The following is a 26,736-nucleotide window of genomic DNA, read 5'->3' as shown; positions in this document are numbered from 1 at the left end:
CTGATATTATTAGTAATTGTTATGGTTCATATGTATGTGTGAAACAGGAGGTCGGGTACCCACAATTTGAATAAAACTAAAACTAACAGAAAGGACTAAATGTAGTAACGGTGAGAAACTTAGAGGGCCGAAATAAATTAATTTTTAGTTAGAGGACCAATCCGATACCAATTAAATAGTTAGAGGACCAAAAAGGTAATTTAGACTTTATTTAAACTAAAAAGAGAGAATCAGAATAGAGTCTGAGCCGGGAAGAGGGAAATACATTACACATGTGATGTGAATGTGTTACGCGACAAAATTCTGTTTTTTATGTTAATTACCAAAACAACGTCTTCTTCTTCATTTCAATATCGCATCGCATTCTTTTTATTCTTCCTTTAATCCATCCATCCATCCAAAAAAACAGAGTCCCTTTCAATTTCATCGATACTCTCTCTGTTTTTTTTTGTTGAAACCTCTCCAATGGGTTCTGCATATGACACAAAACTTGTCATCAATGGCCATCTTCCGCAAGATTCTGGTCAATCTCGTCTTAACGAACTTGGTTACAAACAAGAACTCAAACGCGACCTCTCGTAATAATATTAATAATAACTCATCCGTTTCATTTCATTCTCCTTTGTTTTATACTAACAATAATAATCATTTATTTATTGATTTCAGGGTGCTTTCAAATTTTGCGTTTTCATTTTCAATAATATCAGTGTTAACAGGAGTAACAACACTTTACAACACTGGTTTAAACTATGGTGGACCTGTTTCACTTGTATATGGATGGCTTATAGCTTCAGCTTTCACCATGCTTGTTGCTTTGTCCATGGCTGAAATATGTTCTTCATATCCAACTTCCGGTGGTCTTTACTATTGGAGTGCCAAACTTGCTGGTCCCAATTGGGCACCTTTTGCTTCCTGGATTACTGGCTGGTAGGTACTATCTTGTCCCTATGCTACCTCCTTTCAATAATTATTGCAATTAGGCCTATTTCAATTTTATAATAGTGTAGCGTTAATATCAGGTAATTGTTAGCGTGAAGAGTTGTCCCATGTGTTTTTATTGTTTTACCTCTGTATCACGGAGACTTATGATAAAAGATGTGTTTGGTGTACGACACCGACACAACACATGTGATTACGTTCAATTAATTAAGTAACTAGTAAATTAATGCTTGAAAATTGCTCAAAATTTCGACAACGCCTCTAATCTAAGTAGAAGTTGAGGGTCCTCCAGGTTTATCATATCTAAGGACTCATTGGATTGATTTTAACAAGATAAGTGTATAGTATAAGTTGGTTTTTTTAATACTCAGTTGTGAGGATGAGTAATACTATCAACTTCTACTCACGAAAATTGATAACAAATGATGTTAGAGTTTTGAAGTATTTTTAAGGGTGGGTCCGTTGACCTGACCATATGAGACACTTCTCCAACTTAGAAGTAACCTTAATTCAAGGGGAAAAATAACTACTGGATCTGCATTAGATCTCCCAAATTTCCATGCAATTTGTATACTCCGTATTAGGAGAATTAGATTTTGTTGATTGACGCTCTTAGTTAGTTGTAAGTATTTGTTAGTTAGGTAGTTGTATTTGGTTGTTACTTGTTAGTGTTTACATGTATGTATAACTCTCACATTTGTATCTTTTGATCACAGATTTTCACTCTCTCAAACTTTCTCTCCCTGTTTTTTTCCCCCAATCCTGATTCCTTTCATATACAAGAGTCACCAGAAAGACCCCTAAAACAGAACAATACAAAATAAATAACCAGACAAATTAATAATAAAATACCATTCCTAGTAGTGGCAATGATCCACCTTCACCCTTGACACTAACTATTTTCAGGATATAAAACCTTAATAACAGTGTTGAATATCCAACACCATCTTTGAAAAAAATACCTGTCTTTTATATTGTCAACCGTAATTGGATTGGATGGATAGTGGACAAATAGATTATCTTGTGTCTGGGAATCCAAATTGCATTTCCCCTTGGAATGCCCTGCATATTCAAATTGTTGACTTGTCATATAAATCTGGTGCATTTTATTTTTCTTGTTGATATTCATTTCGATGGTTTTGGGTTAATTACTAATTACTGTGCCATAAGGAATGGAGACACCTCAGAAATGATGTTTGATAGTATCAACCTACCACCATTCTATTTAGAGTTGTGCTGCTATATATTTCTCCTACTAATTATACTAAATGTTCAATTTTATCCTTGGATGATTAGTTGTTTTAGTTCTTGAAGTTTCCCTTTATATAAATATGGCAATTAATCATCCAAGGTCACTGGAGTTGTAAATGTAAATTAATGAACAAGTTGACTGTACTGAAGTTGTTAATATGCCAACAAACTCATCCCTTGGTGGACCAACTTGTACAGATGAAAGTAATACTTGTACATCTTATATCTTTCATGATCTTATCACTCTCGAAGTACTCAATATATGTATTAAATGAAAGAGTCAATGCGTGTCTTGGGAATTTGCAAAACATGGGTGTTTGGACTTTGGATTATTACTACTATTTGAATAGTTTTGCAAAAAAGATTTTGTGTGCTGTCAATATCTGCTTCAGGAACAATCTTCATGTAGTATAAATTAGGAAAATTAAGTCCCATTTTCTGTTGCCATTTCCTTTTATAGTTCCTAAAATAAATAACGACCTTAAAAATTTGTTTGTCTGGCTCTCTCATTGGGAACTTTAGAGAACAAAATTAGTATTTTTGAAAATTTTTAACGGTAATTTTCATCATTTCTAAAAACGTCACTGTCACTCACCACATGCATATGGTGGTCAAAATGAAAATTGAGCATATGATTAGTTGGTAAACCGTAAGTGGAAAGTTGTTCTTTGTTGCACATAAAATTAAAAATGAAAATTGAACAAATTTTGAGGAATTAAACAGTCCCTTTTTATCTCAATGTCACATTTTCACATTATGTATTAACTTTTAGTCCAGAGAAGAAGAGATATTTGAAGATTGCAATATGCAATTGCCTCATTATTGTGTACAGTGGATGAACCATTTTGCTAACTATGAATTGATATTAACCATACCAATAATGGCAAAGAGTCTCCCCTGTTCTCAAGATTTCCAATAGCGGTTTTCAAGTTAAATTTATACTTCTGTATGCTGGCTGAGTACAAAAGTCACACCAATTTGAACTATATTTCTGAGGTTTAAATGATTTAGCCTAAATCATTTACGAGTGTAATCACAAGATCAACGACAAGATGGAACTTTTATTAAGTTCACTTGCAAAATTGACAGTTAATAATGACACATAACAGTAAAGAATTTCTTCCCATTCTACTGTTCTTCCCAGTTTTATATTGTAAAATGTTCAAACAGATGTGTTAAAACTTTAATGCTCTTAACCAATAAGCAATATTTCATTCATAATGTGCAATTGAGCTATAGATATTTAATTTCGTAGCTCTCCTTAATGCCTATCTCTTGAAAATGAAAAGACTGATTAGGGTATCAAGAGCAATAACAAGTTACACTGCTATATTTACTTTCCTACAGTCGTTTCTCTCATTTCTGTTGTATGGTTTATCTCTTTTTGCAGGTTCAATATTGTTGGTCAGGTATTCTTATGAAGAGAGATATTCTTGAATTTCAACATCCTTCACTTTCACTGCAAGGTCAATCTTGTGTGGGATGTAGGTTTCTAATAACCCAATGTACACTCTAACTTCTGATTTCTTTTTATTTGCAGTGGGCGGTGACAACAAGTGTAGATTTTTCACTTGCACAGCTCATTCAGGTTATCATTCTTCTTAGTACTGGTGGAAAAAATGGCGGTGGTTATGAAGGATCTAAATATGTAACTATTGCTTTTCATGGTGGAATTTTGGTCTTGCATGGTATAATAAACAGCCTTCCAATCTCATGGTTATCGTTCTTAGGGCAATTGGCTGCTTTCTGGAATGTTTTAGGTATACTAAGAAACTTCCTTTTTAAGCTTTCTTTCTTAAATTCAATACTCGGGATATCTAATTGGAATGAACAAATTGTTAGGTGTTTTTGTGCTTATGATTATCATTCCATGTGTTGCCCCGGAAAGAGCTAGTGCCAAGTTTGTTTTCACTCATTTCAATAGCGACAACGGGGAAGGAATCAATAGTAAACCTTATATATTTCTGGTGGGACTTCTAATGAGTCAGTACACCCTAACAGGATATGATGCATCGGCTCATATGGTATAATACCCTTTCTATTTTTTTTCTTTCATTTCTAATAATTTGTTGTCTTGAAAGACTTTTACAAATTTCCTTTTTGTATCATCCATTTCCTTGATGGATTGAAGTTACTAAATGATTTAGACTAACCATTTCTGTTTTAGACAGAGGAAACCAGGGATGCTGATATAAATGGACCAAAAGGAATTATCAGTGCTGTTGGGATATCTGTTCTTGCTGGATGGGGTTACATACTAGGAATTACCTTTGCTGTTACTGACATCCCTCACCTTTTGAATGAAAATAATGAGGCTGGTGGCTACGCCATTGCCGAAATATTTTATCTTGCATTTAAGAAAAGATATGGCCATGGAATTGGTGGCATTATTTGCTTGGGAATTGTTGCTGTTGCTATATTTTTCTGTGGTATGGGTTCAGTTACATCCAATTCAAGGTAACTGTACCAGCATCTCATACGAGAAGAGGAAATCAATTTGTATATTTACTTATAATGGTTAAAAAATTTGCAGGATGGTTTATGCTTTCTCAAGAGATGGGGCTATGCCATTGTCATCATTGTGGCATAAAGTTAACAAGCAGGAGGTCCCCGTAAATGCAGTTTGGCTTTCCGTTTTAATATCTTTTTGCATGGCTCTACCGGTGCGTATTTATCATCAGAATTCTTTTTTAGTAATCTGCAAATTTAAGCATTCTCATACTAGTATGTTGCAAAATGGAAAATTGCTATTCATATGTTATATGTTAAGACAAAACGAACTAATTAAGATTTGTTCAATAAATTTTAGTCCTGTATTGTCATAGATAAATAAATTTTACCTCTGTCCATGTCTTATTAAGTAGAGGGCAATGATCACATTCTTGATTACATATCAGTCTAGTTGAGCTAAAAGTTTATATCATTGACATGAACCTTGCTGATTTAAAGTAGATACACAATCAGGCCATAGTCTTGTTGTCATTTGTGATGTTCTTGTCATAGCTCGTACCGTTTTTCTATTGGTGCCATTCTCTAACTCAACTCAAACTCTATTATTGAATGCAGTCTCTTGGAAGCATAGTGGCATTTGAAGCCATGGTATCCATAGCAGTGATTGGCCTCTACATTGCTTATGCACTGCCTATCTTCTTCAGAGTTACCTTGGCACGAAAGCGATTTATTGCAGGGCCTTTCAACTTGGGTCGTTACGGATTCGTTGTTGGTTGGATTGCAGTTATTTGGGTGGCAACAATCTCTATACTATTCTCATTGCCTGTTTCCTACCCAATAACCATTGAGACACTTAACTACACACCTGTTGCTGTTGGATGTTTGCTCATTATTGTACTTTCTTATTGGGTACTTAGCGGTAGGCGTTGGTTTAAAGGCCCTATTACCAACATACAAATTTGAACTTCTGTGTACATATTTAGTCAATTGATTTGAAAACTTGACCAAAATAAATAAATAATAATTTATAATAATTTAGTCAATTGAATTTTAACCATTGTTGGGAGTTTATGTGTTCTATCAATGAGTAATGTCCGTGTTATAATAATATGTGTAAATTTGTGCTGTGGATAATGCAAGGATGCCAAGGCTCTCCATTTTGTTTGCACTCACTAGCCATTTTTATTCCTGACAATTGGGAGTTCAGGTCAAAATCGTTCCTAACTGAAAATGAAGGTGGCTATTAATATGTTACAGAAATCTTCACATTCATAATTGTATTCGTTAAGCCTGTTTTTGGTAATTCATTCCACGTTAGATACACAATGTGTGCGATGTAGATGTACATAAATTCAGATCATTAATCTGTATTTGATTTTTTGAGTGACTTAAAAAATAAAGATAAATTGAGATTCAATTGAGTTAAAAATGTTGTATGTCGTTTTTTTTTTCCCCGTTACGACTAAGCACGAGAGTGTGGAACTTCCATGGCATCCACAATAAGTAATAACCGAAACCCAATTGAAGGAATGTTGAGAATCACCAAGTTACTAGGAGTTCTAGTGCCAAGTTTAGCGATAATGTCTGCACTCAAATTACCTTCTCGAAAAGTATGTGAAAGATAGCAGATTAAAAAATTAAAATTTCTCTTGATAGAGTATTTAAAAATCTCAACAAACTAAACCTGGTGGCTATTTTACAGTTCAATTTATTAAAAAGAGCATTATGATTTGGTACCAATAGTTTTATCACAAATTGATACAAATTCAAAGGATTCAAATGTTTTATGTATATACACAATTACATGAAGCACATGGGATAATGCATGTACTAGAAAAACAAAAGGAAGCCAATGATTTGAGTTTTGCCATGACTAAGGTCAATCATTCATTGCAAATGTGTAGCAAATGTCTACAGAATTCTTGTATGTATAACACAGGATTTCATTTGCTCCCTGTAACAAGCTTTCATTTGAAGATTCGACCAGAAGCACATATAATAAAAAAAAAAAAATCGTATGGTGAGAAAATACGTGCTTAATTCGATTTCCTAGGTCTAATTAATACTATTATTTTGAAGATGATAATAAATTAAGGGACAAACCTTACAACCCACTGTCAAACTCTGAAGGATTGGACTAGTGATCATCTTCTAAAGTATTATTTAACATTTCACTGAATTCATCAAGATCATCAAGATTGACTCCATTTCTAACAAATCATAATCAACGTTGAATATTTTTCGGACACCATCAAATTGATCAATTGTAGTTTGGCAAGTGAAGCAGAAAAGTAAACAAATTATAAGAAACATGTAGCAAGAGCATGCAACTTCATTTCGTTAAAGAGACAACATATAACAACTACACCGACATAATGAAATTTTCCTTCCTCCAATTTATGCATTTACATAGACAATAACCTCTTTAAACTGCTAAATGGATATCGTATTAGGCGATCTCCGTTTGATTTATAACAACCACTTGATTAAGCTCAAATGCTTATCTTAATAGGTCAATGTGCAATTAATATTTTATTGAAAAATTAATGTGATGATTTTGAATTAGGTTTGGTATGGAGATTAGAAGAGATCGTTCAAACCGAAAATTGTTCCATTTCTCATCACCTTTATTTCTATAGTGACCATGCCCCATGATAATCTCTTATACATCTTGTAAAAGAACATAACACTACAAAATTGTCTTGTTATAATGATTTGATATGATTCAATTCAAATGTCTTCTTAACTCAGTAGATAATTCTTCAATTTAATGAAAAACTTAACTAAAACAAACTCAAATAAAACTCAACTAAAACGGTTAAACGGTCTCAAATTAATGTAAAAAGACTTTGATGAAACTTTGTTCAATTTTATGATTACCGTGAGTTCGAAAAGCTAAAGTTTTGGAGTTAGAATCTTTTTGTGCTTTATTTGGAGTTATGATCTTCTCTATTTATAATATTCTTCATTTCTTCTATTTGGAGTGATAAAAACATAATTATGGTGAGACATACTATCTATTTTTTTTGCGTCTATCTCTCATCGAATTGCATACTCCGTTTGTTTTGACAAATAGAGATGATCTTTCCTCCTTTGTTTGGTATTTTTTTAAGAATTATTAAAAGTGCCCTGTCTCAAACTCGTTCAATTTTGGTGTACTTGCAAAAGTACGGTAAGGATTCTAGGGTTAAGAATCGTCTACTAGGGTTTTAGGCTGATTCTGGATCCCTTGGGAATGCTCCCAAGAGTGGTATTTATAGCCTTCCATGGGCTTGGGCTTTGGTTACTTGGTTTCCAAGCAATAGGGGTATTTACGTATTTATGTGAATCTTAGGCGGTTTCTAGAAGACCAATAGGTCGGCGCCCCTGCCCCTGGGGGTCCTTTTGGAGGGCGCCCCTGCCCTTCTAGAGGTCTTACGGCCCTTAAGGAGGTCTTGGAGCCCTTCTGGAGGCCTTCTAAGACCCTAGGAATATCATGACGGTCCACAGCCCCCCAAGCACAAGTTTTGGGACAAGGCGAAGTGATGATGACAAGGGGATGGACCTTCTGGAGGCCATTAAGTCTTTCTTGGGAATATCATGACGGTCCACAGCCCCCCAAGCACAAGTCTTGGGACAAGGCGAAGTGGTTAGTACGCCTGATGTCAGTTGATGCACGCCGTTTGGGCGTTCTCTGATTTACGCGTAAGGTTCTACTTGGAGTTTTGGCGACGTTCCTCGTGTGGCGTTTTTTAGACAACGTCGGCTCGCCTTCTGGACGCTTCGTATTCTCCTCGTCCCCGATGATCGCCACGTGTCAAGATCTAAATGACGTTGTTCCACTCAATCGTTTCAGACACGCTTCCCAAGGCGGCCTCGTCTTTTTAAAGGACGCGTTTGGCTTTTCATTTACTCTCATTTCTTTGCTTCCGTTTGCTGTGCCAAGCTTCTTCTTTTTTTTCTAACTCCCTTTCGGCTTAAGCGGCTTCAGCATACACTTCTATTTTCCATCACAGGTATTTCTTAATTCCTCATCCTCTCTCACTTTTTACTTTATTTTTACGCTTCGTGAGAGTCCGAAATTAGGTATGGTTTTGATTAGAGAATGCGATGAGAGGGGGAATCTGATTCATCCCACTGATCCATCTGAGAGGGATCGGTTGCGCAAAGAGTGTCTGAGACATGCAACCGGTCCGAATGGGGTTATTAACTGGGATACTTTTTATCAAGGGTTACATGGGGAGGAATTGTTTAGTGATTTATCTAGTGAATCCAGCGTTAACTCAAGTAGAGATAGTGACTGTGTGTTTCTTTCTGCCACTTCAGGAACGAATCGTCAGGAGGACGAGTGTCTGGAGATCTGTTCACTCCGGAATCCGTTGTCTGATTTGGCAGAAGGGGAAACTGGTGATAGCTTAGTAGGGATGGACTCTTTTGCAGAAGAAGTTTTAGCGGAGGAATCGTTGTACGTGGATGTGTCCGCCATGGACCTATTTAGAAGCAAATTTGATATCTCCGCTACTGGCCGCGAGGAGGGCGTGGTTCTTTTGTCTTGCGATCCTGACGAACGCGTCTGTGACCAAGAGATGGGGGAGGGCGATGAGTCGTACTTCGTATATACCTCCGTATTGGAAGAGTTCGGCGTAAAAGTTCCTTTCTCACGTTTCGAAATGGACGTGCTGAAGTATCTTAATGTGGCGCCCACCCAAATCCGCCCCAACAGATGGGCCTTTATTCGGGGTTTTGAGGTTTTATGCAAGTCCCTGGACCTTGAGCCCTCCGTTGGTGTTTTCCTCTGTTTCTACGGTACCAAAGATGTCAACAAAGGTACTTGGATTACGATTTCCGCCCATTCGGGAAAGAGACTATTTCCCCCATATGCTTGCAACTTCAAAAAGGAGTGGCGTGACACCTTTGTAAGGGTACAAGGGGCGCCAGAGTGTTCTACAGCCTCGGTGATGGAAGCTGGAAAGCTTAAGTTTCCCCTTCGTTGGACAAAGAATCCTCTGGCTGTGGGAGGGTACCACTTAGGCGAGATGTCTCCTTATGAGCGGAGGCTAGTGCAGTTTTTGGAGAATGTCCCTCTTACCAATGTTATACCCTAATTTTGGACCTAAAAATACTAACTCATTCTTCTTTTCTTGCATTTCAAGTCATTTGAACTGTCTCTGATCAATTACACCTTTCTCTGCATTTTATTTCAATATTATTTGCAAAATTCATGAAAAAGGGCATTTTAGTCATTTCCTATGTTAAAATTTCTTTCAATCTTTGAAAAATTGTTTGAGTCTCGTCAATTGGTTTGAGTAAGTCTCTGTTTCGTCCTATGTCAAAATTCATTTCAAAAATTGCATTTGAAGCCATTTTGAGTCAGTTTTGCCCCTAGGGGCGTTTTGGTCTTTTCATGCGTCAAAACCCTGTCTAATTCTAAAAATTGTCTCTGAGTCTTTTAATTCGCTTGCATGAACTCTTGCTTTAATCCCTTGTTAAAAAATCATTTTAAAATTGCATTTGAGTCGTTTCGAGTCATTTTAGTCCCTAGGGGCGTTTTGGTCATTTCGCATAATATTTCTGATTCATTTTAATCCGCTTTGTTGTTTTTAATCGTCTCGCTTTACGTTAATTTTCAATTTACTTTTTCAATTCAATTTTAGTTTTAATTTTCATATTTGTCCTTGTACTTTTGTTATTTGCATTTTAATCCCTTTTAGGTGTGTTAAATCCAATTGCCACGTGTCCAAATGCTATTAGTCCACAGAAGTTTGTTAGAGTCCAGTGCCACATGTCCCACTCCAATTGGCCCAAGGCCTACCACATCACCTATAAAGGTCAAACCCATGGTCAAAGTCTCACACATTCAATCATTTACACACAAAAAAATCATAAAAAATCAATTTCTCTTCTCCCTTTTTTCTTCTCTCACGTGACTATTTCTTTCACCACCCTAACAACCTTCTCCTCCTCCACCATAACCACTTCTCTCCACCACTCTAACCACCCTAACCACTTCCCACCACCACTTGCTCTACCATAACAACCTACAATTCACCACCAAAAACACCATATTTTCATCGGAATCCATCCCAAATAACTCTACAACAACGATGATTTTGGTTCACACTATCCAAGCTACAACGAATTCGAACCTGTTACGAATTGAACATGTCTGAAGCTGGAATCGATTGGAACGAATTCTTTACAAATCCGGAACAGAAACGAATCTGTTGCAAATCCGTTTGAAACGTGAATTGAACTCAGCAACAAAGAATCCAGAATCGAAGCGGAAACAGGTCGTGAAAGAAGGAGAACGAAGCTGATTCAGTCCAATTCAAAGGATCAGAGCGAAAATCTCAGCAGCAAGATCCACAACCGGTCAAGTTTCGAGCAAAAACGTGAGGTAATTCTTTCCTCTTTCTACATGTTGTTCTACGTTTGGTGCTTCATCTGTAATCATGCCATAATTCCGATGTGTTGCTGATTCATGTGCAATTTCGTTTGATTCTCCATTCCTTGCGTCGGATTTAAGCTTTAGTGTGATTATTGTTGCGTTCTTTCTTGTTTGTGCGTGTGTTTGTTCTTGTTTGTGCTGCGTGTTTGAGAATGAGAAGCGATTGATAGAAGAAAGGAGAGTGAACGTTCAAGAAGGGGAAGGATGATTCGTGAGATGATTAGGCTTATGCAGTTCGGTTTGGGTGTTATTGCCATGAGAGGAAGCTTATTTGGTTTTGAGGGAAAAAGGTAGTGTAAGCCGTAAAAGAAGAAGAGTTGGGGAAGATGGTGTTGTTGTTTGCAGAACCAAATCTTATACCATATCCATGCCTTTGACCCGCCCCATACCTGATCCAACCCGTTTTTTCATCCTTGATTGGGCCTGGGCTTCATTTGTTTGCAGTTTTGCTTTAATAGAATTGTCTTAATATTTCTGCACTGCTTAATGCTTCTTACACCTCCTGCATGCCCTTGTTTTATGTTAAAATCTCAAGAAAATTACTATTAGTTTGTGATGTTTTTTATGTTTCTTGATAATTTTTGCTTATTAAAAACTGATTAGAGGCGTAGAAAAATATCTCGTGTCCTTGTCAATTCAATGTCTTGATTCATGTTAAAATGTCGTTATAAAAACTTTCAAGTTTTATGAATTCTTTTGAGGTGATTTTGGCATTTGAAACCTATCTTTTGGGATGTGGTTTCATGCCAAAATTCACTCCAAGAGTATGTGTGTTTTTGTCTCGCTCTTAGTCCACTTTTTTGAAGAATTTCGTGAAGTTTTAATGTGATGTTGACCTTGAAATTTTGGTATAAAGTTGTGACATTTAGACATATAATTTTGTGGAATAAATTTGCCTCTTAATGTGGTGTTTGCTTGCTGTTTTGGTTTAGTTCTTGAGGACCTTGTGTTTGGTAAATAATGTGAAAATCTTTTGTGAAATAAGAGTGCATAAAGAGCTTGAAAATCTTATAATTTTTGGTATGATAATTTCCCTTGGTTCTCATATTTGTTCCCTTGGAATGAATCACTTGAAATGTCTTAATGTTGTGAGAATCTAGGTCTTGAGTTTGCTTTAGGATTATATTGAATTTCAAGCCCTTTTGTCACTTTTTTGCTAAGATTGTTAGTTTACTTCCCTTGCAAGTTACAATAGCTTATTATGCATTTTGATACTAGCTTCTATTTCATGTGTGCTACTAACCTTTCTTGTTTCATGTCTCATTTCCATAGCATCCCACATCATATTCATCTCTATTTTTCTTGCAATTTAATTCTTACCAAAATTTAGAATGTAAAAACTTAGGAGCTTTTGTAATATTTTCCTATGCCTTTAAATTTCTTGCAAGACCATAGAATGTATCTAGGCCAATGATGTAATGAGGACAATGGACTCTAATAATGTACACCGACACAAGCACCGACACATGCACACACCTCACTTTAGATATATGGCTAGAATATGCATGTTTAGATGTATGTTTAGGATTGTATGTTTAGATGAATGCCTAGGATTTATGCTTAGAAAAATCAATTTTCCAAAAAATATGAACAAACTTCACTCAAACCATTTTCACAATAAACCTTGGGATCAAAATCCCATTGTAATTTTCCCTTTCATTTTCTTAATCAAATTTTAATGAATCTTAATCATACTTAGACCATATTTTGTAAATGATTAATCCCAACCTCACAATTTCATAATCTCATGCCCTTGAGGCCTCTTTCCATTCTTCAAAATCCCATTTTCAAACTTAAAATCAACCAACAAAAACAAAAACATTTTTGGAAGCGAACTACGACGGATTTGATCCCTTAAACGGGTACGTAGGCAAGGAACAAAATTCCTTCAATTCATATAAAACAAAAATTCAAATACTTTCTTCTCCCTCCAATTCTTCACTTAGTAAACTTTTAGGTTTAATAAACACTTTTCAAAATAGCATTTAAAAATAAAACGCGCGCGTAGAAATTAAAGACGGTTCCTATAGGTTACTATAGTCGTTATGGGTGCCTAACACCTTCCCGTAGCGAAAACAACTCCCGGACCTCGATTCTCAAGGGTTTTGCTTACTTTTTCCCTTCCCAAGAAAAAATAAGATATCACCGGTTAAAAAGGTTCAAACGTAATCAATGTTTGACACCCAAAAACCAAGATAAAACAGCTGGCGACTTCACTGGGGAGATTCGAGAGTTACGCCTAGTCTTTATTTCCACGCTTGCGCTTCTCTTTTTACTTGTTTCTTTTACTTGCTTTCTTATGTGAATAAATGTTTAATTTCTTGCTAACGTGTGGGGTGAGAATATCAAAAGTCCTACACCCGGGCTGAGTGAACTTAGGATTTAGGAGGGATATAATCGACAATTCATTCCGGGGGTTGCCTCGTGTTTTGGATTATGCGATCAATCCCACATAGCTGAGGCATTTTGGGGGTGATGTTGTCAGCGCGTGTTGTCGCGTTTAGGCACTTTACTTCTAATTGTTCTATGACGCTATGAACCGTAGATAACCAAACCCATCCATGGCCATTTTCTAGGACGTAGTGCGGAGGCTAGACCGAGTGTTGTCTCGAGTTTTAGTTGTCACGCGATACTACACTCAAGCTAGACCTTCTTACGGATAATCATGGAGCGAGTGTTGTCTCGTGATACCGTGATATACGTCGGAGAGGTTGCAACTTGGGAACCTTTTTAGAACCCGGTTACTATTTCCTAAAACCCTAGATTCACCGGACACCGTGTCCACCCATGACTCCTCGACTTTTGAACTTCAACCCACCATGTTTTCTCCGAACTTGAACATAATCATGCATTCATGCATACATGCATAAACTTTTTCCATGCATTGTTATCAAAGAGCTTAGACAAGTTGAATTTGTAAACATTGTAGGAATGAAGAAGACTAAGTCCTACAAGTTCAAGGAAGTGGATTTGGCTAGTTTGAGAGATTTGGCACTCAAGGTTGAGGATCCGACTGGTTTCCGACATCGTTACGGGGCTTTACTTACCATTCTCCAGACTAATGTGGATGAGAAGCTTGTGCACACTCTAGTGCAATTCTATGATCAGGAGTATCGGTGCTTTACTTTTCCAGACTTTCAGTTGGTGCCTACTCTAGAGGCTTATTCTTCCTTGATGGGCCTATCTATTGCTAAGGGGGTGCCCTTCACGGGACCTGAAAATCCTCCTACTCCATTGGTTATTGCTAAAGATCTCTATCTCAAGACCACCGATGTCTCCAAAAATCTTGTCACTAAGGCACGCATCCGAGGGTTCACTTCAGAGTATCTTCTTGGGAAAGCCAACCTCAATACCACTTGTCAGGACACTCTTGAGGCTATTCTTGCACTTCTCATCTATGGGCTTATTCTCTTTCCAAATCTTGATGACTTCGTGGACATGAATGCTATTATGATCTTCCACTCCAAGAATCCGGTTCCTACTTTGCTAGCTGACACATACCATGCTATTCATGATCGTTCCGGCAAGGGTCGTGGATACATTCTTTGTTGTGTGCCTCTCCTCTATAGGTGGTTTATTTCGCACCTTCCGCAGTCTTTCCACGACAATCCGGAGAATTGGTCTATTTCACAGAGGATTATGGCTCTCACTCCTAATGAAGTGGTTTGGCTCACTCCCGCTTCTAGGGTTAAGGAAATCATCTTTGGTGGTGGGAAGTTTCTTAATGTACCTCTTCTTGGTACCCGGGGTGGAATCAACTATAACCTGGAGCTCGCCTTGCGACAGTTTGGTTTCCCGATGAAAGAAAAGCCCATCAATCTTGCTACAGCTCCTTACTTCTTTCACTACTCCAATGCTCCCACGGGAATAAGAGAGGATTTCATGGAAGCTTGGTCCAAGCTTCGGAAGAAAGAGATGAAGCACATGGGTGTAAGGTCCGGTGTTGCTCATGAGGCCTATACACAGTGGGTGATAAACCAAGCTGTGGAGATTGGTATGCCTTACCCCCCTATGAGATATGTGTCTGCATCTATTCCCACCATGCCTTTGCCTCTACTACCACCTACTCAGGAGATGTATCAGGAGCATCTAGCTATGGAGAGTCGAGAGAAGCATCAGTGGAGGACTGGATACTATGAGGCTGAGAACTTGATTATGACTTTGGATGGAAAAGATGAGCATAAGACTCATGGGGTGATGACACTGAAGAAGGAGTTAGCTAAGGCTAAGAGAGAGATTGAAGAGAGAGATAGGTTGCTTATGAGAGACTCTAAGAGGGCTAGGGGTGCCCGTGACTTCTATGCACGATACTGCAGCTATGAGTCTGAGTCTGAGGATGACGCTTCCACTTCCTATGCTTGAGGATTTCTTTTTCCTGCTGTTATTTCCAGTTGTTTATGTTGTTTTACATTTTAAAGTCTATCCCTTGGCTTAGCATTTCAAAGGGAATCGTCTTGTAAAACTATATGTTGGATGTTTGTTTCCTGTTTATGTTAATTGTTGTTTAGTAATGTTTACAAGTTTCTAGTTTGTCTAAAACCCTTCGATAACACATAAAAAGAATCTTTTTGCATATGCATTTACACATTTCATGCATCATATGCATTCATTGGTCACAAAAAAAAAAACTTCTCTCGTGCTCATTGCCTCCTGGTTTTGTCCGTCGCAGTCTGAAAAGTGGCTCGTGGTCGCAAGGTTTACCAACCAGATAGAGTTCATCAAACAAGATTTCACAAGAGAAGGATCATGGCTAACTTTGAAGAAGAAAATGCTCAGCTCCGTGCCGAATTGGCTGCTATGAAAGAAGACTTGGCTAAGGCTCATGACGTTATGTCCACTATGATGGCTGCACAAGAACAACCAGCCACATCTGTCCCAGCTTCCACTGAAGCAATTCCGTCTATCCCACTGTCTACTGTGGTGTCTGATGCTCGGTTTGTTATGCCCAATGGACGTCCTTTTGGTCTCTCAGCTTACTATTCTCCCAATACTGCTGCTGGTGTCTCTGGTTTTGCTGGTCAAGGACAGATTCCCGTATCTACTGCTATGCCTCAAGTGACTACTGTTACCGATCCTATTGTCCACACTGTGCAACAGGTGATTGATGTCGATACTCCGCGTGGACAAGATCCCGCAATGGAAGCTATGAAAAGACAGTTAAGAGAGTTGGCTGGAGAACTCCGTGAGGTCAAGGCTAGCCGTGGAAACAATGTCTCTGCTAAGGCTCGTGATCTATGCTTGGTATCCCGATTTGAGATTCCTAAGAAGTTTAAGGTGCCAGATTTTGACAAATACAATGGGTCTTCCTGTCCACATAGCCATGTCATTCGGTACGTCCGAAAGATGGCCAATTATGCAGATAATGATGCACTGATGATACACTGCTTCCAAGACAGCCTAGCAGAAGATACGGCAGATTGGTACACTGGTTTGAGCAAAGACAATATCCATACATTTGAGGATCTGGCTACTGCTTTTGAAAGTCATTATGAGTTCAATACCCGCTTGAAGCCAAATAGGGACTCTCTTAAGTCCTTGTCTCAGAAGTCAGATGAAACTTTCCGTGAATACGCTCAGAGGTGGAGAGGGGCAGCTGCCCGTGTGTCTCCTCGGCTTGATGAGGAAGAATTAACGCAGACGTTCCTGAAGACTTTGAAGAAGGAATATGTTGAAAGAATGATAGTCTCTGCTCCAAATAATTTCTCCGACATGGTTACTATGGGAACTCGTCTAGAGGAGGCTGTCAGAGAAGGTATTATTGTTCTTGAGAAGGGTGAATCCTCAACTAGCGCACCTAAGAAGTATGGTAATGGCCACCATAAGAAGAAGGAATCCGAAGTAGGGATGGTGTCCGGTAACCAATCTTCAGCTACTGTCGCTCCTATTAATGCTGCTCAGTTGCCTCTGCCCTACCAATACATGCAGTACTCTCAACATCCCTTCTTCGCACCATTCTACCAGCAATATCCTTTGCCACCGAGTCAACCACCAGTGCCTGTCAATGCTATTGCTCAACAAGTACAACAACACCTCCTGCTCAACAACAACAACAGCAACAGGGTCCTCGGCCCAGGACTTATTTTCCACCAATACCAATGCGGTATGCTGATCTGCTCCCAACTCTACTTGCTAAGGGACACTGCGTCACCAGACCAGGCAGGCCTCCGCTTAATCCCTTACCTCCTAGGTTTCGACAAGATCTTACATGTGAATTCCATCAGGGCGCTCAAGGCCATGATGTTGAAGGTTGTTATGCTTTGAAATATGTTGTGAAGGATCTGATAGACAGAGGAAGGCTGACCTTTGAGAATAGTGTTCCTCATGTTCTCGACAATCCACTTCCAAACCATGCTGCTGTTAACATGATTGAGGCTTTTGAAAGAGTTCCTGTTCTCCAAGAGGATCCCATGTTGGATGTCCGCAATGTTGTTACCCCTTTGGTACCGCTACATGTCAAACTTTGTCAGGCTTCTTTGTTCAATCACGATCATGCTTCTTGTTTAGAATGTCTTCAAAAGCCTATGGGTTGTGGTGTAGTGCAGAATGATATCCAGAGTCTGATGGATGACAAGCACTTGATTGCCAATGATGTTTGTGTGATTGTGCCAGTGTTTCATGATTCTCCTGTTGAAAGTGCATCCCAGATGAGGAATGTTGAGCCCTTAGTGATCAGGTTACCTGGTCCAGTATCTTATGCCTCTACCAAGGCAATCCCTTACAAGTACAACGCAACCATGATTGAGAATGGAGTGGAAGTGCCTCTGGTATCCCCAGCTACGGTTGATAATGTTGCGGGAGAAATTACAGCCCTGAGAAACGGAAAAGTCCGTCCACCCTTGTTCCAAAAGAAGGTGGTTACACCTATTGCCACAGTGACTCCACCAGTTGCTCCTCCTATTGACAAGAACACTGGCCCATCAGGCCAATCTATTGACGAGTCTAATCTGGATGAAATTCTGAGACTTATTAAGAAGAGTGACTACAAGATTGTTGACCAGCTGCTGCAAACCCCGTCAAAGATATCCATCTTGTCTCTGCTATTGAGCTCAGAAGCTCACATGAAAGTATTAATGAAAGTACTGGGACAGGCTTATGTTGATCATGAAGTCTCTGTGGATCAGTTTAATGGAATAATGGGTAACATCACTGCTTGCAATAACTTGGGGTTTGGTGACGATGAACTCCCCGAAGCAGGAAAATACCACAACTTGGCTCTGCATATCTCGGTACACTGCAAGTCTGACATGATATCCAATGTGTTGGTGGACACGGGATCATCCTTGAATGTAATGCCTGAATCCACACTAAGACAGTTGAGTCATCATGGAATCTCTCTGAGGGGAAGTAGCTATCTGGTTAAGGCTTTTGACGGATCTCGCAAAGATGTTCTTGGAGAAGTAGACTTGCCAATTACCATTGGTCCTGAGACATTTCAAATTACTTTCCAGGTCATGGACATCAATGCTTCTTACAGTTGTCTCCTCGGAAGACCGTGGATTCACGATGCTGGAGCAGTAACTTCTACTTTGCATCAGAAACTCAAGTTTGTGAAGAACGGTAAGATTGTCACTGTGCATGGTGAAGAAGCATATCTGGTTAGCCAAGTGTCATCTTCCTCTTGTGTTGAAGCAGGGTCCACTGAAGGGACGTCATTTCAAGGCTTGACTGTTGAAGGCACGGAGCCTCGAAGAGCTGGTACTGCTATGGCTTCATTGAAAGACGCCCAGAAAGCTGTTCAAGAAGGGCAAGCTGCTGGCTGGGGCAAAGTGATTCAGATTTTGGAAAACAAGCGTAAAGAGGGCCTTGGATTCTCCCCAACCTCTGGTGTTTCAACAGGAACTTTCTATAGTGCTGGGTTTATCAATGTTATTGCTGAAGATGCTGCTGAGAGTAGTTATGTGCCTACATTTGTTGTACCAGGAGGCACCGTGAGAAATTGGGAGGCTATTGATGTTCCTTTAGTCATGCATGCTTCCATGTAATGTGTCTTGTTGCTCATGTTTTCTTTGTTTTCAAAATAACAATCCTTTCGCTCTGCCCAAGGCGAAAGTGATATCATTGTAAGGGTGTGTTTGTTTCGGCATTGCCGTTATTAATAAAAGTTGTCGTCTTTTTCCGCGACTCTTTGCTTTTTTAATTTTTAGTGCCTTTTTCTTGGAAATAATGGTAATGCTAGAAAAAACCAAAGCATCTGTATTTTCTTATTAATTTCAAAAATCTGCATGAAAAAACATTTTTTCTAAAAATCATCCCAATCATATTATGCAGATTGAACCATAATAAACCCGTTGAACACAGTGACCCTATGGTTCCTCCAAATTTTGAATTCCCTGTATATGAAGCTGAAGATGAGGATGATGATGAAGAGATACCGTATGAGATCACTCGACTGCTTGAACAAGAAAGAAGATCCATTCAGCCTCATCAGGAAGAGATTGAGCTTATCAACCTGAGTACTGAAGAGAACAAGCGAGAGATCAAGATTGGCGCTGCACTAGAGCCAGAAGTGAAAAGGAAGATTATTCAGCTTCTCCATGATTATCCAGATGTCTTTGCATGGTCCTATGAAGATATGCCGGGTCTAGATCCCAAGATTGTGGAACATCGGATACCGACAAGACCTGAATGTCCTCCTGTCAAACAGAAATTGAGAAGGTCTCGCCCAGACATGGCTCTTAAGATCAAGGCTGAAGTGCAAAAGCAAATTGATGCGGGTTTCCTCATGACAGCTGAATATCCTGAGTGGATTGCCAACATTGTGCCAGTACCAAAGAAAGATGGGAAATTTCGAATGTGTGTTGACTACAGAGATTTGAATAAAGCCAGTCCAAAAGATAACTTCCCATTGCCTCATATTGATGTGCTTGTTGATAGTACTGCTCAATCCAAAGTGTTCTCCTTCATGGATGGTTTCTCTGGTTACAACCAGATACGGATGTCTCCTGAAGATAGAGAAAAAACGTCCTTCATCACTCCATGGGGAACATTCTGTTATAAAGTGATGCCGTTTGGCTTGATAAATGCTGGTGCTACCTATCAAAGAGGTATGACAACTCTGTTTCATGATATGATTCACAAAGAGATTGAAGTATATGTTGATGATATGATTGTGAAGTCAAGCGATGAAGAATAACATGTTGTATACTTGAAAAAGATGTTTGAAAGATTAAGAAAGTACAAGCTACGGTTGAATCCTAACAAATGCACATTTGGTGTAAGATCAGGAAAGTTGCTAGGCTTCATTGTCAGTCAAAGAGGCATTGAGGTTGATCCAGACAAAGTCCGAGCCATCAGAGAGATGCCGGCCCCTCAAACTGAAAAGCAAGTCAGAGGTTTCCTCGGATGCCTGAATTATATTTCAAGATTTATATCTCACATGACTACTACATGTGGACCAATTTTCAAATTGCTCAGAAAGAATCAGCCTGTTGTATGGAATGATGAATGTCAGGAAGCTTTTGATAGCATTAAAGAATACCTGTTAGAGCCACCTATCCTTGTCCCGCCAGTGGAAGGAAGGCCTTTGATTATGTATCTATCAGTGTTAGATGATTCAGTAGGTTGTGTTCTCGGTCAACAAGACGAGACTGGTAAGAAAGAGCATGCTATCTACTATCTGAGCAAGAAGTTCACCGACTGTGAGACTCGGTATACAATGCTTGAAAAGACTTGTTGTGCTTTAGCTTGGGCTGCCGAACGCCTGCGTCATTACATGGTGAATCATACAACTTGGTTGATATCCCGAATGGATCCAATCAAGTACATCTTTGAGAAGCCTGCTGTTACTGGAAAGATTGCACGTTGGCAAATGTTGTTGTCTGAATACGATATTGTGTACAAAGCTCAGAAAGCAATCAAAGGAAGCGTCCTTGCTGAGCATCTTGCTTGTCAGCCTCTTGACGATTACCAGCCGATTAAGTTTGATTTCCCTGATGAAGAGATTATGTATCTGAAAGCAAAAGACTGTGAAGAGCCACTGATCAATGAAGGGCCGGATCCCAACAGCAAGTGGGGATTGGTGTTTGATGGTGCTGTTAATGCTTATGGTAAAGGAATTGGGGCCATCATTGTAACTCCGCAGGGGCACCACATTCCTTTCACCGCTCGAATAACTTTTGAATGCACAAACAACATAGCTGAATATGAAGCATGCATCTTGGGCATTGAAGAAGCCCTCGATCTGAGAATTAAACACCTTGACATCTATGGAGATTCTGCACTTGTTATAAATCAGATAAAGGGTGAATGGGAAACTCATCATGAGAAGCTGATCCCTTACCGTGACTATGCAAGACGTCTGTTGACATACTTTACAAAGGTTGAGCTGCACCATATCCCTCGGGATGAAAACCAGATGGCTGATGCTCTTGCTACTTTGTCTTCTATGTTTCGTGTCAATCATTGGAATGACGTGCCCGTAATCAAAGTGCAACGTCTTGACAGACCCGCTCATGTGTTTACTATTGAAAATATGCCAGATCAAGCTGATAGAGATGTGAATAATGGAAAGCCTTGGTATTACAACATCAAACAATTCTTACAGAATCATGAATATCCACCTGGTGCCTCCAACAGGGATAAGAAGACTTTGAGACGATGGGCTAGCAAATTCTTTCTGGACGGAGAAATCCTATACAAGAGGAACTATGACATGGTCTTGTTGAGATGTGTTGACGAATAAGAAGCTGAGAAATTGATGCATGATGTACATGATGGTACTTTTGGGACCCATGCTTCGGGTCATACTATGTCAAGAAAACTGTTAAGAGCCGGCTATTACTGGATAACCATGGAGCGTGACTGCCACAAACATGCTAAGAGATGCCATAAGTGTCAAATTTATGCTGACAAGATTCATGTGCCTCCACATGCTCTCAATGTTATATCTTCCCCATGGCCTTTCTCTATGTGGGGCATTGACATGATCGGAAGAATTGAACCAAAAGCTTCCAATGGACATCGTTTCATTCTAGTGGCAATTGACTATTTCACCAAGTGGGTTGAAGCTGCTTCTTATGCCAATGTGACCAAGCAAGTGGTTGTCAAGTTTATCAAGAATAACATCATCTGTCGATACGGTGTTCCCAACAAGATCATCACTGACAATGGTTCCAATCTGAACAATAGCATGATGCAAGCTTTATGTGAAGAATTCAAAATCGAACATCACAACTCTTCTCCTTATAGACCTCAGATGAATGGCGCAGTTGAGGCCGCTAACAAGAACATCAAGAAGATTGTTCAGAAGATGGTCACTACTTACAAAGACTGGCATGAGATGCTACCGTTTGCCTTGCATGGTTACCGTACTACAGTGCGCAGTTCAACCGGGGTAACCCCTTTCTCTTTGGTATATGGTATGGAAGCAGTTCTCCCTCTGGAAGTGGAGATTCCATCTCTTCGAGTGATCATGGAAGCCAAGTTAACTGAGGCTGAATGGTATCAAAGTCGGTATGATCAGTTAAATTTGATTGAAGAGAAACGTATGGATGCTATGGCTCATGGACAGTTGTATCAAGTGCGAATGAAGAATGCTTTTGACAAGAAAGTCTGACCTCGAGAATTCAAGGAAGGCGAACTTGTATTGAAAAGAAGGATAAGTCAGCAACCCGACCCAAGGGGCAAGTGGACACCTAACTATGAAGGTCCTTATGTCGTCAAGAAGGCTTTCTCTGGCGGTGCTTTGATTCTCACACACATGGATGGTGTTGAACTCCCAAATCCTGTTAATGCCGATATAGTCAAGAAATACTTTGTCTAAAAAGAAAAGAACAGCGTGGTAGGTCGAAAACCCGAAAGGGCGGCCTAGGCAAAAATGCGCTTCCCGGTGGATCGAAAACCCGAAAGGGCGATCCAGGCAAAAGTTAGGGACAAAAAAACAAATATATGAAAAAGCTCGCTGAGATTGTACGCAACTCAGGCAAGAATGAGCGCCTCGATGAGCCGAAAACCCGAAAGGGCGGTTCATGCAAAAATGAGGTTGACAATAAAGACAAGTAACTATATCTGGCAAGTTACTGTAACCCCTTGGGGCATCTGCAACTGTCAATGATCGTCTTCATCAGAAGCTTCTGTACTTGTGAATTCAAAATTTCTAGGAAGTGTAGCGATCATCGTGTTCAATGTATCACCAACCAATAAAATTACCATTTTCCAAGCTTTGTAAATCTGTGGAGTTATGCCTTTGGCTAATTTTCACTCTTCTACATCAATTTGAGCCTGTGCTATTGTTTGAAATTCTATCCCTCTTGTTACTTTCAATGCTATATACAAAATGTTTTCTTTCTATTTGATAACGTCAATGTCTGAAACAAACATTTTTGAAAATTGAAAAAAATCTTTTATTTTGAAAGCAAACCTGAGCAATAAGGTACATTTCGATGAAACATGCATGAATAAATAAATGTCAATGTCTATTTCAATACATGTTACAAGCAGGTTACTCCCCAAGATGATCTGTGGTCAATGGCAAGAATGAAAAACAGAATGAAAATGAAAAAATTGATAAAATGAAAATGGAAATAAAAGCTCGCTAAGTTGAAAACCCGAAAGGGCGGCTTAGGCAAAAATGAGCACCCCGCTGATTGACAACCTATGAAGGCAATTCAGGCAAAAATGGGGCAATGAAAAGAATTTTATTCCCCGGTGAATCGAAAACCCGAAAGGGCGGTTCAGGCAAAAATGGGTTTGAAAAATAAAAGAATGAAAGAATGAAAATGATATGAAAAGCATTGACCACAGGTGCGAACATCCAATGTTTACCCAGCACTGACACGCCTAGCAACGGCGACCTGTATCCAAGAATCTTCCAAGGATCCCTCCTTTACAGTTTATATTGCCCTCAGCCATGGTTTCGATACGTCTCTCAACGACGGTCTCTCCAAAGAGGTTTTTCCCCTGTGAATATATTGCAGCACGAGCCACTACGTGCCCAACCTTCCAATGTTTCGTCTGCCTCTGTGAAACTTCTCTGTCAAACTACGAACCAATCATGCATTTCAAGCATTCATACATGCATAATCATGCATTTTATGTGCTCATACATTCAATCTTGTTATACCATACATACATGTTGCATTTCCAATCTTCACTGTCAAATTCAACTCAAATTCCAATTTCAATTCAATCCAATCCTAATTCGAGGCAATCTCAATTTCAAATCATTTCAAATCTCAAATTCGATGCAATCTCAACTCTCAAACCTCAATTTCAATTCAATCCAATCTCAATGTCAATTTAACTCAATTCAATTTCAATCTCCAATTCAATTCAATTTCAACTCTCCAATCCAATGTCTATGTCTATGTCTCTGATTAATCTCAATTTTCAATCTCTCTTTCAATGTCAACTTTCAATTCAATTCAAATCAATGTCAATTCACTCTCAATTTGCTTTTGGGCCAACAAAAATGGTCATGTCTATTTTCAAATCAAATCAATGTCAACTTACTCTCAATTTGAATCTTTCTAAATCCAACTTCCAATTTGTATCTTGTTATCGGTCAAGTGGCAAGTTCGATCCAAAGAACAGCTTGTACCTGTTTATATGTCTATATTTCCGGTCAAACGGCAAGTTCGATCCAAAGAACAGTTTGTACCCTTGCTTATGTTTTGTTACCGGTCAAACGGCAAGTTCGATCCAAAGAACAGTTTGCACCTACTTACATGTTGTGGTATTGATCAAGTGGCAGGTTCGATCCAAAGAACAGCTTGTATCTACCCTTTGTCTATATCTCCGATCAAGTGGCAAGTTCGATCCAAAGAACAGCTTGTATCTGCCTATATGGCTATGTTTTCAATCAAGTGGCAAGTTCGATCCAAAGAACAGCTTGTATCCATCTCTTGTTTGTATTTCTTGGTCAAGTGGCAGGTTCGATCCAAAGAACAGCTTGTACCTATCTTTTGTTTGTATTTCCTTGGTCAAGTGGCAGGTTCGATCCAAAGAACAGCTTGTACCCATCTCTTGTTTGTATCTCTCGGTCAAGTGGCAGGTTCGATCCAAAGAACAGCTTGTACCTATCTTTTGTCCCCTGGTTTGTCTACCCTGTCAATGTCTACCTAAATCCCCAGTGATATGACATGCTCTGTTAGACTCCAGTTGCTTGTCTTGCATTCATAATCAAAATGTTGCATGACATTCATGTTTTGAAAATCTAAGAGCGTATTTTTATGTCCAAAAACAGTGCAAATGTTAATATTTAAGTATCTTCGTCCCGTCAAGTCAAGGACCTCGTCTCTTGACTCTCCGGACAAAGAAACTTAAATAGGGGCAGCTGTTATACCCTAATTTTGGACCTAAAAATACTAACTCATTCTTCTTTTCTTGCATTTCAAGTCATTTGAACTGTCTCTGATCAATTACACCTTTCTCTGCATTTTATTTCAATATTATTTGCAAAATTCATGAAAAAGGGCATTTTAGTCATTTCCTATGTTAAAATTTCTTTCAATCTTTGAAAAATTGTTTGAGTCTCGTCAATTGGTTTGAGTAAGTCTCTGTTTCGTCCTATGTCAAAATCCATTTCAAAAATTGCATTTGAAGCCATTTTGAGTCAGTTTTGCCCCTAGGGGCGTTTTGGTCTTTTCATGCGTCAAAACCCTGTCTAATTCTAAAAATTGTCTCTGAGTCTTTTAATTCGCTTGCATGAACTCTTGCTTTAATCCCTTGTTAAAAAATCATTTTAAAATTGCATTTGAGTCGTTTCGAGTCATTTTAGTCCCTAGGGGCGTTTTGGTCATTTCGCATAATATTTCTGATTCATTTTAATCCGCTTTGTTGTTTTTAATCGTCTCGCTTTACGTTAATTTTCAATTTACTTTTTCAATTCAATTTTAGTTTTAATTTTCATATTTGTCCTTGTACTTTTGTTATTTGCATTTTAATCCCTTTTAGGTGTGTTAAATCCAATTGCCACGTGTCCAAATGCTATTAGTCCACAGAAGTTTGTTAGAGTCCAGTGCCACATGTCCCACTCCAATTGGCCCAAGGCCTACCACATCACCTATAAAGGTCAAACCCATGGTCAAAGTCTCACACATTCAATCATTTACACACAAAAAAATCATAAAAAATCAATTTCTCTTCTCCCTTTTTTCTTCTCTCACGTGACTATTTCTTTCACCACCCTAACAACCTTCTCCTCCTCCACCATAACCACTTCTCTCCACCACTCTAACCACCCTAACCACTTCCCACCACCACTTCCTCCACCATAACAACCTTCAATTCACCACCAAAAACACCATATTTTCATCGGAATCCATCCCAAATAACTCTACAACAACGATGATTTTGGTTCACACTATCCAAGCTACAACGAATTCGAACCTGTTACGAATTGAACATGTCTGAAGCTGGAATCGATTGGAACGATGTAACACCCCTATTTTTTTCTCACATTATAGGGTGCGTCACATATAATAAAAATCGCAAAATGTAATTAAATATAATCCGATCGCGTCAAAATAATAATATTCATATTTTTTTTTCTCGTCTTAACTATTATGTTTTTTTTTCTTTCTTTCTCACCATTTTCTTTCTCCGTATGTTTTCTTTTCAGGACAAAACCAACATACTAGCATGTTTTAGTATGTTTCTTTAATAACATTCTTTCTTTTTCTTTTTTTCTACTGAATGTATTCTTCTGTAGGTTTACACAACAAAATAAA

The 26,736-nt window shown here is 38.8% G+C and overlaps 1 protein-coding gene across 1 annotated transcript; it reads left to right on the top strand.

The window, feature by feature from the left end:
- The first annotated feature begins 242 nt into the window (after positions 1-242).
- Positions 243-5,813, top strand: LOC146959002 (amino-acid permease BAT1 homolog). Its single transcript, XM_085740511.1, has 8 exons — positions 243-578; positions 667-927; positions 3,581-3,599; positions 3,731-3,950; positions 4,033-4,214; positions 4,358-4,647; positions 4,724-4,853; positions 5,257-5,813. The coding sequence occupies exons 1-8, from the start codon at positions 466-468 to the stop codon at positions 5,602-5,604; spliced, it is 1,563 nt and encodes a 520-aa protein (XP_085596637.1). The 5' UTR covers positions 243-465; the 3' UTR covers positions 5,605-5,813.
- The last annotated feature ends 20,923 nt before the right edge of the window (positions 5,814-26,736 follow it).

This window comes from Medicago sativa, chromosome 1, assembly GCF_051527215.1.
Source record: "Medicago sativa cultivar Bolivia chromosome 1, Bolivia_mono, whole genome shotgun sequence".
Lineage (NCBI taxonomy): Eukaryota > Viridiplantae > Streptophyta > Magnoliopsida > Fabales > Fabaceae > Medicago > Medicago sativa.
Note: the sequence above shows the minus strand (reverse complement) of the source record. Positions and strands in the feature narration are given on the sequence as shown.

Excerpts from the sequence above, each read along its gene's own strand:
- LOC146959002 (XM_085740511.1), top strand. The coding sequence starts at position 466 with ATGGGTTCTGCATATGACACAAAACTTGTCATCAATGGCCATCTTCCG. Across the intron at positions 4,215-4,357 it reads ATGATGCATCGGCTCATATG|ACAGAGGAAACCAGGGATGC; the intron begins GTATAATACCCT and ends TTTCTGTTTTAG. Across the intron at positions 4,854-5,256 it reads CTTTTTGCATGGCTCTACCG|TCTCTTGGAAGCATAGTGGC; the intron begins GTGCGTATTTAT and ends TATTGAATGCAG.